General features: G+C 33.9%; 1 protein-coding gene across 4 annotated transcripts; it reads left to right on the top strand.

Moving 5' to 3' along the window:
• Window positions 1-1,966: 1,966 nt before the first annotated feature.
• Window positions 1,967-12,141, top strand: LOC116106033 (katanin p80 WD40 repeat-containing subunit B1-like). 4 transcript variants are annotated; one of them, XM_031392398.1, is made up of 18 exons: window positions 1,967-2,373; window positions 2,766-2,896; window positions 3,280-3,397; window positions 3,715-3,941; window positions 4,033-4,135; window positions 4,625-4,695; window positions 5,849-5,923; window positions 6,012-6,140; window positions 6,268-6,445; window positions 7,405-7,926; window positions 8,534-8,590; window positions 8,674-9,578; window positions 10,199-10,324; window positions 10,431-10,505; window positions 10,630-10,742; window positions 10,985-11,101; window positions 11,210-11,278; window positions 11,663-12,141. In XM_031392398.1, exons 1-18 carry the CDS (start codon window positions 2,349-2,351, stop codon window positions 11,721-11,723), a joined length of 3,102 nt encoding a protein of 1,033 aa, XP_031248258.1. In that variant the 5' UTR covers window positions 1,967-2,348; the 3' UTR covers window positions 11,724-12,141. The 4 variants fall into 4 exon arrangements, with proteins under 4 accessions (XP_031248258.1, XP_031248254.1, XP_031248266.1 ...); XM_031392394.1 differs by having other exon boundaries at window positions 6,012-6,155; XM_031392406.1 differs by lacking the exon at window positions 1,967-2,373 and having other exon boundaries at window positions 2,879-2,896; window positions 3,329-3,397; window positions 6,012-6,155.
• The last annotated feature ends 640 nt before the right edge of the window (window positions 12,142-12,781 follow it).

The raw sequence follows: 12,781 nt of genomic DNA, 5'->3' as shown, positions 1-12,781 counted from the left end.
TTTCAATTCATATTTTAGTAATATTAGGATTTCAATTCAACGCTTCAATTGCCTACTTTTGAAACAGATAAAAGATCATTTCTTAGAACCAGGAAAAATAAGTGTCATTGATGGAACTGTAAATGCAATTGTTGCATGGTCAATTGATGTAAAGTCACAGACAATTGTCAATGGTTTTAAGCGCTGCAAAATTAGGACCACTAATGTCAATGAATTGTAAGTTACAAATAAGGTGGATGAGGAGAATAAAAGAGTCACTATAGAATTGAGTGATCAGATTTAACAACTTCACTACACTAATCGAATAGATATTAATGTCTTTTTCGATTATCCAAATGAGCAACAAATCGCGTATGCTTTAACCAAAGGAGAAATCATTGTTGTAATTGGACAAGAAAAGAAAGGAAATAATCCTGAGAATAATAGTACGGAAATATAAAAAGTCTTGTGTCATGAAGCTCTAAACATGCTTAAGAAACTAAAAATATTTTGGGTTTAACAAGAAGGTATCCATACTAACGAGTTATTATGTACTCGTAAGGTAAAAGATGTGATGACAACTCTAAAGCATAAATCATTGTCCCAAACAATTTTAAATAAATATTTTATTTCATTTTAAACATTTAATTTTACATAACATATATTTTTTTGTAATATACAGATAATTATTACTATGTAGATGCAACTTTCCTTAAACCGGAAATTAAAAAAATTATAATTTATTACAATGTAGAGTTTATTCTTATTTATAACTATCCTAAATTAGGATTAGAATTTTTTATGATTATGTAGAGTTTATTCCTTTATAGAGTATCACTATAGAGAGGTTTTATTGTATATGGTTTGCTCTTCCATTTTTATGACCAGTTACACGATTAAAAACATTATTATTTTTCGACTGCAAATATTATACAATTCGACAGAACTTCAATCATTATATGTTTGTTATACATTTATTTAAGCATATGTTTTGTTAATTGTTGCTTTTGATTATTAGATCCCAAAGTTTGGTCACAACAAATTAGTGCCAAACATGTTCCTAAATCATGTCGTCCCAACATCCATTAATTTATACGTTTTAATAATCTTCCCATCAATCACACCAATTATAAACAAGACTTGAAATCTATTACACAAACAAATCAAAATTGTGGGTTTGTTACTAATTAATGATGTGTAGCAGTTTAAGTGGTTACCGAATTTACAAGTTAATGTCTTCATCACTTCAAATTAAGACATTGCAATCACCCAGATGATAATGAATTCAAATAAATAAAATTTGTTTTGTTTTTGAAGGAATCTCATTGTCTTTACCTGTCACTTTTATCAACACATGAAAATTCTTAGCATTAATTATTATCCATAAGTTACTATTTCCATATTTTGTAATTTTCTGCTCCACCAATTTTATTACAATTCAAATCTTATAAATTAATTCAAAACCTCTATCACTAGACTATTATAAGCCCACGTTTATTTATTTTATACTTCTTTTTTAATATTATTGAAAATAGATGAAATATATATTTGATAGCTGATTTAAAAAGACAAAATATTTCCAAAATCAAATTGAATACGTATTTTTTTAATTTAAAAATCCAGTATTTTATTTTTTTAGAAACTGCGTCAACTATAATTACAAAAAATATTTTTTATTAATTTTTAACTGGATTTATTTCATAAACTCTTGTGAGATTGTTTTATATGAAATATACTGCTAAAGATTTTCAAAAATTATTAAAAATCTTCCTAAGAATTTTTTTTAATGGTTTCAAAATACTTTAGGTGTGTTTTTCCATGTAGAATTTATTATTTTTATTATTAACCGTCTACTGCAAGATGAATGAAACTTTAGACTAATATTTAATAAGAAAAGAGAAAAGGACATTTTAGTCAAATAAAAAAAACTGGCATAATCAATCATCTCGTGGTCTGAAATCTGAAATCTCACTGTCGTTTTTCTCTCCTTCTGAAGTCGTTTCTCGGAAACACGACACAACACAACTCATCACTACGCGTCTCGGACCGAAAATACCAAAAACAAAAACAGAAATAAAAAAAAAGAGCTTCTTTTTTACAGCACTTTTTATTTTTGTAATTTTGTTTTTGTTTTAAACAGTTGAATCTCAATCATCGGAACCGAATCCAATTCCTATCTTTGAAGCTGGATTTCTTACTGAACAAACAGTTTGTTTTTTAAATATGTTTTTTCTATTCGAATCTCGATAAAGTTCCAGCTTGTTGGCGTGAAACTGAATTCAACTCTCTGTTCTCTTCAGCTGCTCCAACACGACTGTCAAATTCTATTATCATTTTAATTATTTTTTTTTTAGGATTTTCGGAAATAAATGGCCAAGCGTGGATATAAGCTGCGTATCCTTTTGTCTCTTTGAAAGTTCTGCTGGAATTTTGTGGTTTGATTTTTTTTTTAATTTACTGTTGAATTTAGTCATGGCGTTTAACTCTAGCGGCACTTGTTTTAGTTTTTGTTTGATTGTTTTGTTCTTTGTTTGCTTCTTGTTAAAAATTAGCCGAGGATCTGTTTGGCAGCTGAGAAAATGGGGAAAAGTGAAAGAAAGTTTAAGTATTATTATTATTATTTATTTTTTTATTTTTTTGTGATATTTGTCTAGTGTTAGTTTTATCAAAGTTGGGTTGGACTTGGAAGGGAAATTTGAAATCTTAAATTCCATTATTTTAAGATCAAAGGGTATAGTGACAATGTTACTTGTTTGTTTGCATTTTCTTGACTTAAATGAATGTAGAGGAATTTGTGGCACATTCAGCGAACGTGAATTGTCTAAGTATCGGGAAGAAAGCATGTCGGCTTCTTATAACTGGTGGGGATGATCACAATGTCAATCTTTGGGCGATTGGGAAACCCACCTCTTTAATGGTCAGTTTCATTGTATATATTTACTAGTCCACTCATAATCAAATCATTGCCAATTTTGATTCTTCTGGATTTGGGAAGTGTTTATGTTGTATATTGTTCTAAGCTGCGTTATTGTGTTTAAAAGAAGTGTTACTTATTGTAGTTAATTAATGACTAAATGGAAAATGGTGAATTGTTCATTTTGTTTTTGTTTTGTTGATTTATCATTGTTCAAAGAATAATCAAATAAGTGAGCGAGATTATTGCACTTGTTATTTGCTCAAGTTTCAGTAATCATTTGAGCTTACATATGTTTTTATATAGTTTTTGAAATTTTTCATTGTGGCATTTTTAATGTGTATGGGAGATTAAGATTGTCTTTTATTTTTTTTGTTAATATTCAGAGCCTGTGTGGTCATACAAGTCCAGTTGAATCTTTAGCTTTTGATTCAGCCGAAGTGTTGGTGCTTGCTGGAGCTTCTGCTGGTGTGATAAAGCTGTGGGATTTGGAAGAAGCAAAGAGTAAGTTGAATCGGTTATCTTCTGTGATCTAAGTTGGAGTCTTTGTTTGTGTCAATGTGCCACTTAATAGCACCTGAGGAGTAGAACCTGTTACACATTAACTTTGAAACGTTGCATTTAGTTTATGCATTATAAGGATCAGGTCACCATTTTAATGGTTTTGGTTGATATCACAATCTAAAAGTTCATGTTTCGTTCCTAGCCTTCACCTTTTAAGGATTGAGACCCCTTGGCTTTTCACATTTTTTATATCAGGTAGTTTTGGACTAATTTGTTATTGAACTTCTAATCCATTTATTATTCTTCTTGAAGTGTAGTGGTGCGCACTCTTGCTGGACATAGATCCAATTGCTCTTCTGTTCAATTTCATCCATTTGGGGAATTCTTTGCTTCTGGGTCCATGGACACAAATTTAAGGATTTGGGATATCAGGAAGAAAGGATGTATTCACACATACAAGGGTCATACTCGAGGCATTAGTACTATCAGATTCACTCCTGATGGTCGCTGGGTAGTGTCTGGTGGATTTGATAATGTAGTAAAGGTGAAAATAACGCCACACTATCAGCTGTGTTGCTTGCAGTAAGTTTGCTTTTTATTTTTTTGATCCACGTATCCTTGTTGGTATTGAACAGGTGTGGGATCTTACTGCTGGAAAACTCTTGCATGACTTTAAGTTTCATGAAGGGCAAATTAGATCTATAGACTTCCATCCTCTTGAGTTTCTCCTGGCAACAGGTGAGTATATCATTTCTGTAGAAGTTTAATGAGTTCTCCTTGCTTGTATATGTACCTACAGTTCCTTGGATGCTCTATATAGTTGTCTTAAAGTGATGTTTTCAATCCTAGACTTAATGAACTTTTCACTGTTGGAATTCTAAAGTTGTTTAAATTCAGGATTTATTGTGTTTGAGCAGCCTGATTACTAGCCTCTGTTTTGGCTTCATTGAATTAGAAGTACGTTGATTGTTGATAGCTACAAAAAGAAATTTACATAAATAAAAGCTGTTTTGGCCTTTTCTAAGTCACATTCGGTGCAATTTCTTTGTATATAAATGCATGGCAAGTTCACAGCCTCATAGTTTTATTCCTTCTAAATTCACAAGTTACTTGTACATATGTGTTGATGCTTGTGTTTCAGATTCCTTGCTCCTTATGCCACTTGAATGGCATGTTTAATCAGTTCCTTTTCTTAAAATATTGTGTAATATACTCATAAATTTTCAGGTTCAGCAGACAGAACTGTGAAATTCTGGGATTTGGAAACCTTTGAACTGATTGGATCTTCCAGACCTGAGGTATCCGAGCTTATCTTTTTCTGAACTAATAACACTTCATAATGTGATATGGTAGAAATTTATTTATTATTTAGGCTTCCCTGCAACCATATACCGTTCTCCGTCCCCCCTCTCTGGGTATTTCGCGTGCCGCCCCCCCCCCCCCCAACAAAAAAAAAAAAAAAAAGAAAAAAAAGATATTGATTGAATTATCACAAAATTGTAGCATAAAATGCAATGAAGTGCAATTAGTAATATCATCATCATTTGTACAAACTCTTCTGCCCATTTATTGATGTTCAATACATTTATCTTCATGCATTTCATTGTATTAATTTCTTCAATTATAAAATGGCTGTGATTGCTAAACTTGTCTATAATTCAGAAACACTGAAATATACGAGTGAATTTTCAAGATAAGACTTCCAAATGCCTTCTTTGTATCTCAGAGTTGCCATATTTATTTATTTGTCACAATTTTAAAAATGCTTTCAGTGCACTTTACTTGACATGCATAGTTACAAATTCTCTTGTGAGCTAGCTGCTTTTAGGCTGATATGGACATAGTCTTTATTTTAACAAAAAGAAAATTTTATAACCATACAGTTGGAGTCCTTCCATACCGTGCATGTTTCTGGGAGTTTTCTTCGACCATCTTTATCTTAGTATTTGGCTTATCAACTTCTTGCCGGTTCCCCTTGTCCACTGAGCAAGTGCCTTTCTGGTGCTTTCCTTTGTTCATGGTACACTTAACTTGGGCCTATGTTAAGCCCTATTTTACATGGATAGGTTCAGTAATCTTCCTGATCAGCATCTTAGTATTTTATCTTTAAATCTTAGTTGGAAACCCGTGTTTCCCAAAAGACAAAGAATCAAAGTATATCCTTTGCTGCCAAGGTGTAGAATTTGCATCTCTTGCACTATAGCTGCGGAGATGGAAATGGCTGTGGAAATTTTCACTGATTTATTGGTATAAAGTTTACACCTATTTACTTATGATGTTAACAATTTGGCATTTTGTATAATTTGTACTCCATCATCAATCTCTTCTAAGTTTGGGGTTCATGTCCGTCTGGTAGTTTCATTTTTCTGAATTCTTCAACTTCATAGTTTTTTTCTTTGAAAGTTGTGATTTAGGAGTTGGATAATACTTTGGTTCTACATGTGTTTACAGACTACTGGAGTTCGCTCAATTACCTTTCATCCTGATGGGAGGACCCTGTTTTGTGGTTTGGATGATAGTTTGAAGGTTCGGATTTTTTCAATCATTAATCTTTATCAGAATGTTTAACTTTTAATACAGCATAAAAATCTGATTTGATGCTCATAAATTTTAGGTCTATTCATGGGAGCCAGTTTTATGTCACGATGCTGTTGATATGGGATGGTCAACACTTGGTGATCTCTGCATTAATGATGGAAAGCTTTTGGGATGTTCCTTCTATCAAAATTCTGTTGGAGTTTGGGTAGCAGATGTTTCGGTATTCACTTGTTTCATTTCTTTGTGTCATTACACAATTGTTACATTTTCCTTATTGTTGAGTCAAAACTTGCTATAACATCAGTCATTTTTTTTTCTTTTTCTGGTGTCAGCATATTGAGCCATATGGACCTGGTGTACCTGAGCAAAATGACTGCACAGAGAAGAAAATTAATTCCCCAGGAACTCATTCTTCGGAGAAAGTAGGGAGTGGCATTAGATCCACTTCCAGTTTGCGCTGCAGGTCTCCTGATTATGACACAAAGGGGATAAAGACCATATATGTGGACTGTAAGTTTTTCTTTGATATTCTTCTTCTTGAATACTGTAATTTTTTTTTTTTTTTAAATTGCAAATCTGTCAACTCTCCATATGGTCCATGTCAAAGGGAAACTTCCTGTTGGGTTCTTATTTTATTGCATTATGACTTGAGAAAGCAACCTTTCTTTGATTTTTGTCTGGTCCTATCCTCCCCTAAAAATTCTATTCAAAGAAAATAAATAAACATTAAAAATAGATTTTTGACCAACGAATCACACCTGCAGCAGATCCGCTCCCTCTCTTTAACATAGCTCCCACTCCTTTTAAATATATATTTTTTTTGAGAATACAAATGCATCAGCTGTTCATGTGGTCTATGTCAAAGTTCTTATTTTATCAAATTGTGACTTGAGAAAGTGATCTTTCTGTAAAATACTAATTCAAGCAGAATAAATGAACATTAAATTTGTTTTATGACCAATGAATCACTTGCTGTTCTCTCTTTAACATTTCAGCCATCGATCCTTAAATTTGAACCAGATCCATCCCTCCAGAACTTTATCTTGAGCGAGATTAGATCATAAAATCTCTTATACCACCACAAGAAAACTTGTCAAATGAGCTCAATGCCAAAAAAAAAAACTTATCAAACGAGCTATAAAAAATTCTTCTTATCCATGTCATGTCTGCTTTGAAGTTCTATTATGCTTAATGGAAAGTTATTGATTTGGTTACTTGCCAACTTCTAAGATGTATGTCCTGGTTTCTGGTCTATGTCTATGTGCATGGATAGGAAATGGCCAACTAGGGCTATGGACTGTGTTAAATTTATGGTAGACATACAGTTGATTTAAATTTCTGGTTTTACATATAAACACTCATTGATCACTTGGGCATATGACAGACATTGTTTTGTTTTGTTTAGTTATCTTCTCTTATAATGTTTACATTTTTTCTCCTAATGTGCTTTCTCATTTTCCATGTAAAAGCTACTGGTGGAAAACCTGTAACTTCTCAGAAAGTGGGGTCTTTGGACTCTCCAAAAATTGTACTCCCTGTGGATACCAAGGAAATCACTGATCTCAAAACAGAGAAGCAGAATCCTGCAATAGATTCGCTGGCAAAATCTAATGCGCAAGCACTTATTAAATCTTTTGTTGTTCCTAGTATTGTACCTCGTGAGGGTCCTGCTGGGAAAGACTCTTCCAATTCTGGCAGAGAATCTATTACCTTTTGTAAGACAAAACCTGGTATGCTGCTCCGGCCAGCTCATGTACGAAGGCCATCAGTTAGCAAGATTGAAGCTGAAAAGGCGTCTACACCTGTTGAATCTGGAAGTTTCAGAAGCATGAAGGGTGATATGGACAGTGCAAAGGATCCAAACTTCCAAACTCAGCTTGTATTATCAGATGGAGGTAGAAAATCCTTTGAAAATGACTCTGATATCAAGAACTGTACAGAGAAGATTCAAAAAGCTGTCTCTCTGCAAGGACCTTTGAATCAAGAAAACCGTAAGTTATTGGTTCATATCGATTTACATCTTGTTCTCTAGCTTCATCTCATTACCTGCTTTTCGGTCGCATATATTCAAGATGATGTTTCTGGACTGTTTATTATCCTCCACCCTAAAGCATGCCTCTATACTTGATTTAAAGTTATTTTTTTCTAGAAAATATTTGACAAGATAGTTTGCCAGTATCCATGTTGATATTTACTTTACCCTTGACAATATTTGCTACAATATTTATAATATATGTCTCTCTCTAATTTTTTTTTTTTTTTTGAAAACTGGAGTTTCATGGTAGTTGTTTATCATATGCGCCCTGTGAACACATGGGCTACCCCATCTGGGAGTAGCTTCTTCCATGAGACTATAAATCATGTCTTTGATTCTTACTTTTTTCTTATAAAGTCAATGGCTTGGAATGTCTCAAGCATTACGTGTATTTAGTTGTCACTCTAAAATTTCATCCTTTCTTTCTCCCCACTCGTTAGTATGAGGTAAAACCAGGGTTTTTTTTTTTTTTAAATTCACAGTTTTCTTTATCTGGAATATTATCTTTGTTATAAGAAATCTATGCTATAACAGGTATTTATAAATGTTCTTGTTTCATTCAGGTGATGAGTCCCTTAATCACAGCAAAGAAACTCACGCTGTTAAATATGTCAATGGAGGTTTGTCATTGTCTTGTACTGTAGTTTTCAGGAATATATAATTGATTGATATCTAATTCATTTTAAAATTACCATATTGGCAGTTGCAGTTGTACGGGGAAGGACACGCTCTCTGGTAGAGAGGTTTGAAAAAAGAAAGGGATTTAATACTAATGACAATCAAGCAATTAATAGCAATCCTCAGAGGACAGTTAGTAGCAATGAAGACCAATCAACAATTATCACACCTAGCACGAGACTCAGTAGCAATGAAGATCAAGCAACTAAGGTTACCCCTCAAATGAGAATTGATAGCAATGCAGATCAAACAACTAACACTATCACTCATGTGAAATTTCAAAACAATGAAGGTCAAGCAAATAATACTACCTCTCCTGTGAGATTTAAGAACAGTGAAGATCAAGCCACTAGTACTACCCCTCCAGTGAGATTTACGAACAGTGAAGATCGAACGACTAATGCTGCCCCTCCAGCGAGATTGAAGAGCAGTGAAGATCGAACAACTAATACTACCCCTCCTGGGAGATTTATGGACAGTGAAGATCGAGTGACTAATGCTACCCCTCCTGGGAGATTTATGAACAGTGAAGATCGAACGACTAATACTACTCCTCCTGGGAGATTTAAGAACAGTGAAGATCAAGTGGCTCGTACTACCCCACCTGGGAGATTTAAGAACAGTGAAGTTCAAGTGGCTGGTACTACCCCCCCTGCGAGATTCAAGAAAAGTGAAAATCAAGCAACTAATACTACCCCTCCTGTGAGATTTAAGAAAAGTGAAGATCAACCAACTAAGGCTATCCCTCGTATGAGATTTAAGAACAATGTAGATCAACCAACTAATACAACTCCTTACATGAGATTTAAGAACAATGACGAGAAGGCAACTAATGCTGCTCCTCATGTGAGATACAAGAACAATGGAGAGCAAGCAACTATTCTAAGCTCTCACAGGATGGTTGAAGCTGACGAAAGACCCACCATTCTGGTAGGTTTCTGGCCTCCTTGAAAATTAAAAAAAAAAAAAAAAAAAAATTATTCTCTTCACATCTGTAAATATTTCTTTCTTTACTTGGGTTAAAATTTAAGTTTTAGCATAATTTTGTTCATTAGTAAAAACTTGAACGCAAGATTCTTAGGCATTAAAGCTTCTAGTTAAAAGTTACAACTTAATTAAGGTCTGCATCTCATCAAGTCAATATGGACACTATGTATAAACTGATGAAATTTTCACTGTCAGGACTTGTTTCTGTATGAATCTTCAAATCATCATGGTTTTTTTGATAAGCCGCTTGGGGCAATCCCCAACAATCTATTCAATTCAGGCACAGGATAATTTAGACTATCTGAATGCCTTCTGTTTCTGTAACCAGCATAGTTATAGAAAATTATTTCAGCTGTAGAAATTGTTTTCCATTTCTGAAAAATAATCGCCTTCATGAAACTTTTGTGTTTTTGAAGTTTTGTAATGAAAGCTTAAAAAGAGTTTCCAATCAGATAACATTATAATCTCTTGAAAATGTTTCTTAAAAGGTTTGGCGAATGTCTTTTGAGACATTTAGATACCTGACGTGTATACAATTTCACTTCATGTTTGATATTCAACAGAGTCGAGAACCGCAAATTCCAGGAAGGGATACAACCTCTGCAAATGATGGGGAAGTTATTGAAAATTTGATGCAAACTCATGATGTATTCATAAGTACTCTTCGGTCTCGCTTGACCAAATTACAGGTGATTTTTGCTGGTCACTCATGTTTATTATTTAGTGAAGGTGGACAATTATTGTTCCTCTACTTAGCTAGAAATGGTATGATACTAGTTGTAATTTTACTTGCAGGTGGTTCGACATTTTTGGGAAAGAAATGACGTTAAAGGTGCTATTGGTGCCATGATGAAGCTGCCAGATCATTCTGTAAGTATTCGGTGGAAGTATTCAAGTAGTTTGCTTATTCTGTTTCTGATGGTTAGAATTGGTTTTCTAGTGGTTTATTATGCACCTATTTGGTCTTCCTAAGATTTAATTGATCCTTGAACAGGTGCAAGCTGATACTATCAGTATCCTGATGGAGAAAATGGAGACTCTCAACTTAGATTTATTTTTGTGCTTGCTTCCTGTGCTTGTGGGTTTACTGGACAGCAAGATGGAAAGGTACATTTGTAAGCTTGTGCACTTGTAATGCTAGGGGTTCTAATATACCATAGAATTTTGACCATCTTGTTCTTGTTCTCACTTATGTTTTCTGGATTAGTTGGGTAAACATTTTACTTATAAATATCACTTATTTGACCACGTGTTACGGAATTGAAGGGATATGTTCTTTTTCCAATGGTGCACTAAATTCAAATTGGCTAATTATCCTTAAAGCCATTCCTTTTTGTTGGAAATTACAGGCATGCAAGCATCTCATTGGAGATGCTTCTGAAGCTTGTAGCAGTATTTGGTCCAATGATACACTCAACCGTTTCAGCACCTCCCGCTGTAGGTGTTGATCTTCACTTAGAGCAAAGGTATCTTAGTTAATATTACTTCTGTTATTTACCTTACAATTTCTTGATACCTTGAGTTAATGTGAATTATTGTCTGTGTAATTCTCTTCTTTGAATATTTGCATTCAGGCGAGAATGCTGCAAGCAATGTTTTGTACATCTTCAGAAGGTCCAGAAAATTCTTCCAGATCTTGTAAGGTAAGTTTGCTGTCTTTGAGTTGTAGGCTGAAAAGGGTACCAATAAAAGAGAAGGTGCTCCTTACTGAACTGGTTCGATCACTATGAGTCTGTTGACTTCACCTAATTACACTATGTTGATGCTCGAAGCTCAAGCTATTAAAACTCTAAATGACTTCTAGAATTAAGTAAATCATTCAAATCTAATAATTTACCGGAAATGAACTTGTATGCTAATGAATTGTAAGTCCTGCATGAGTTGGGGAATTCTCCTGTAGTATTAAGTATTCAATGATGCAGTTTGTGTATTAAGTGTTCTATGTGTTTTGAAATAGCAAGAATTGTTTAAAACTTTTTGTCTTTCATCAATGATCTGAAAATTGTTTTCTGCCGGTTTTGCTACAGGAGGGGTGGTTTGCTGGCAAAATGTGCTTCAGAATTGAATTTAATTCTTCAAGAATCATAGGCAATCCTGCAAGCCAGTACTAGTTTCTGCTAAAGCTCTTAAGAGTGGCTTGGCCGAATACTCTAACCGGCTACTATTTAATACAGTATTTCCGCATCTCATTGTGTGTATTCACAATTTTGTCTTGCGCTTCATACATTTTGCTGTCATCCTTGGATTTCGTCTCGGATGAGATTCTCATGAGTAAAGGTAAGAGCAGAGCCATACATTTAACTGTCATCACCTGCATTTCCAGAAGGTGGAAAGACTAAATTTTGGCCTTCTGGAACTGTGGAGGATATTTCTAGTCATGATTCTTTGATTACAGATGATGTGTAATTTTCCATTTAAATGAATGTAAGTATGCTCCAGTATATATAATATTGTATGTATCTTGTATTTGTAATGATCAATGAAATATGTGTACTTTTGGAGCTTCCGATCCCATGAGATTTATACATGTTTTGGTACGTGGTACATGGCTACATGCAATGGAATTGGTAAAGCTAAAGCATTGTGACTGCAAATTAAATGAAAAAGGAGATTATATTCATATCCAGAAACAAAATCTAATGCCCTAAAAACATTCATATTATGAAGCCATGTGTAGTGTAACAGAGAAGAACATACGCATCAACCGTTGGTTGAGAGTATTGGTAAGGCAATATGACTGGTCTTTAGCATGCTACAAGCACAGCCATACTCGTGTTTCTATACATGTCTCTTTACAAGGCCAGGCCGCATAGCCATTGTAGAATCCAATCATATTAACTTGTTGAAACGGAATTCAATCGCTTGAGGAAAATCGAGAACTTTCTTTCATCTTATTATCACTATTTCTAAAATTTTTGGTTTAAGTTTCAAACTTTTAAGATTCTGTATTACGAATAACTTTTCGAGATGTTCCTGTATCCTCCATTAACCAACAAAAAGATTTTGGGTTGTGAGAGTGAAACAAAAACAGCTTCAAGTTATGGCCCATAGAAAACCAAAAGTTTTGCCTGGTTGTATTACATGTAATGTTTGTTTGGTAATAACCAAAAGAAGCAAAGGTGCATTACTATTTGCCAAAATGTAAC

The sequence above is a fragment of the Pistacia vera genome, unplaced genomic scaffold, assembly GCF_008641045.1.
Source record: "Pistacia vera cultivar Batoury unplaced genomic scaffold, PisVer_v2 Contig117, whole genome shotgun sequence".
Lineage (NCBI taxonomy): Eukaryota > Viridiplantae > Streptophyta > Magnoliopsida > Sapindales > Anacardiaceae > Pistacia > Pistacia vera.
Note: the sequence above shows the minus strand (reverse complement) of the source record. Positions and strands in the feature narration are given on the sequence as shown.

Coding starts and splice junctions, on each gene's coding strand:
- LOC116106033 (XM_031392394.1), top strand. CDS start 2,349: ATGGCCAAGCGTGGATATAAGCTGC. Junction 3,942..4,032: donor GATTTGATAATGTAGTAAAG/GTGAAAATAACG, acceptor GGTATTGAACAG/GTGTGGGATCTTACTGCTGG. Junction 4,136..4,624: donor TGAGTTTCTCCTGGCAACAG/GTGAGTATATCA, acceptor ATAAATTTTCAG/GTTCAGCAGACAGAACTGTG.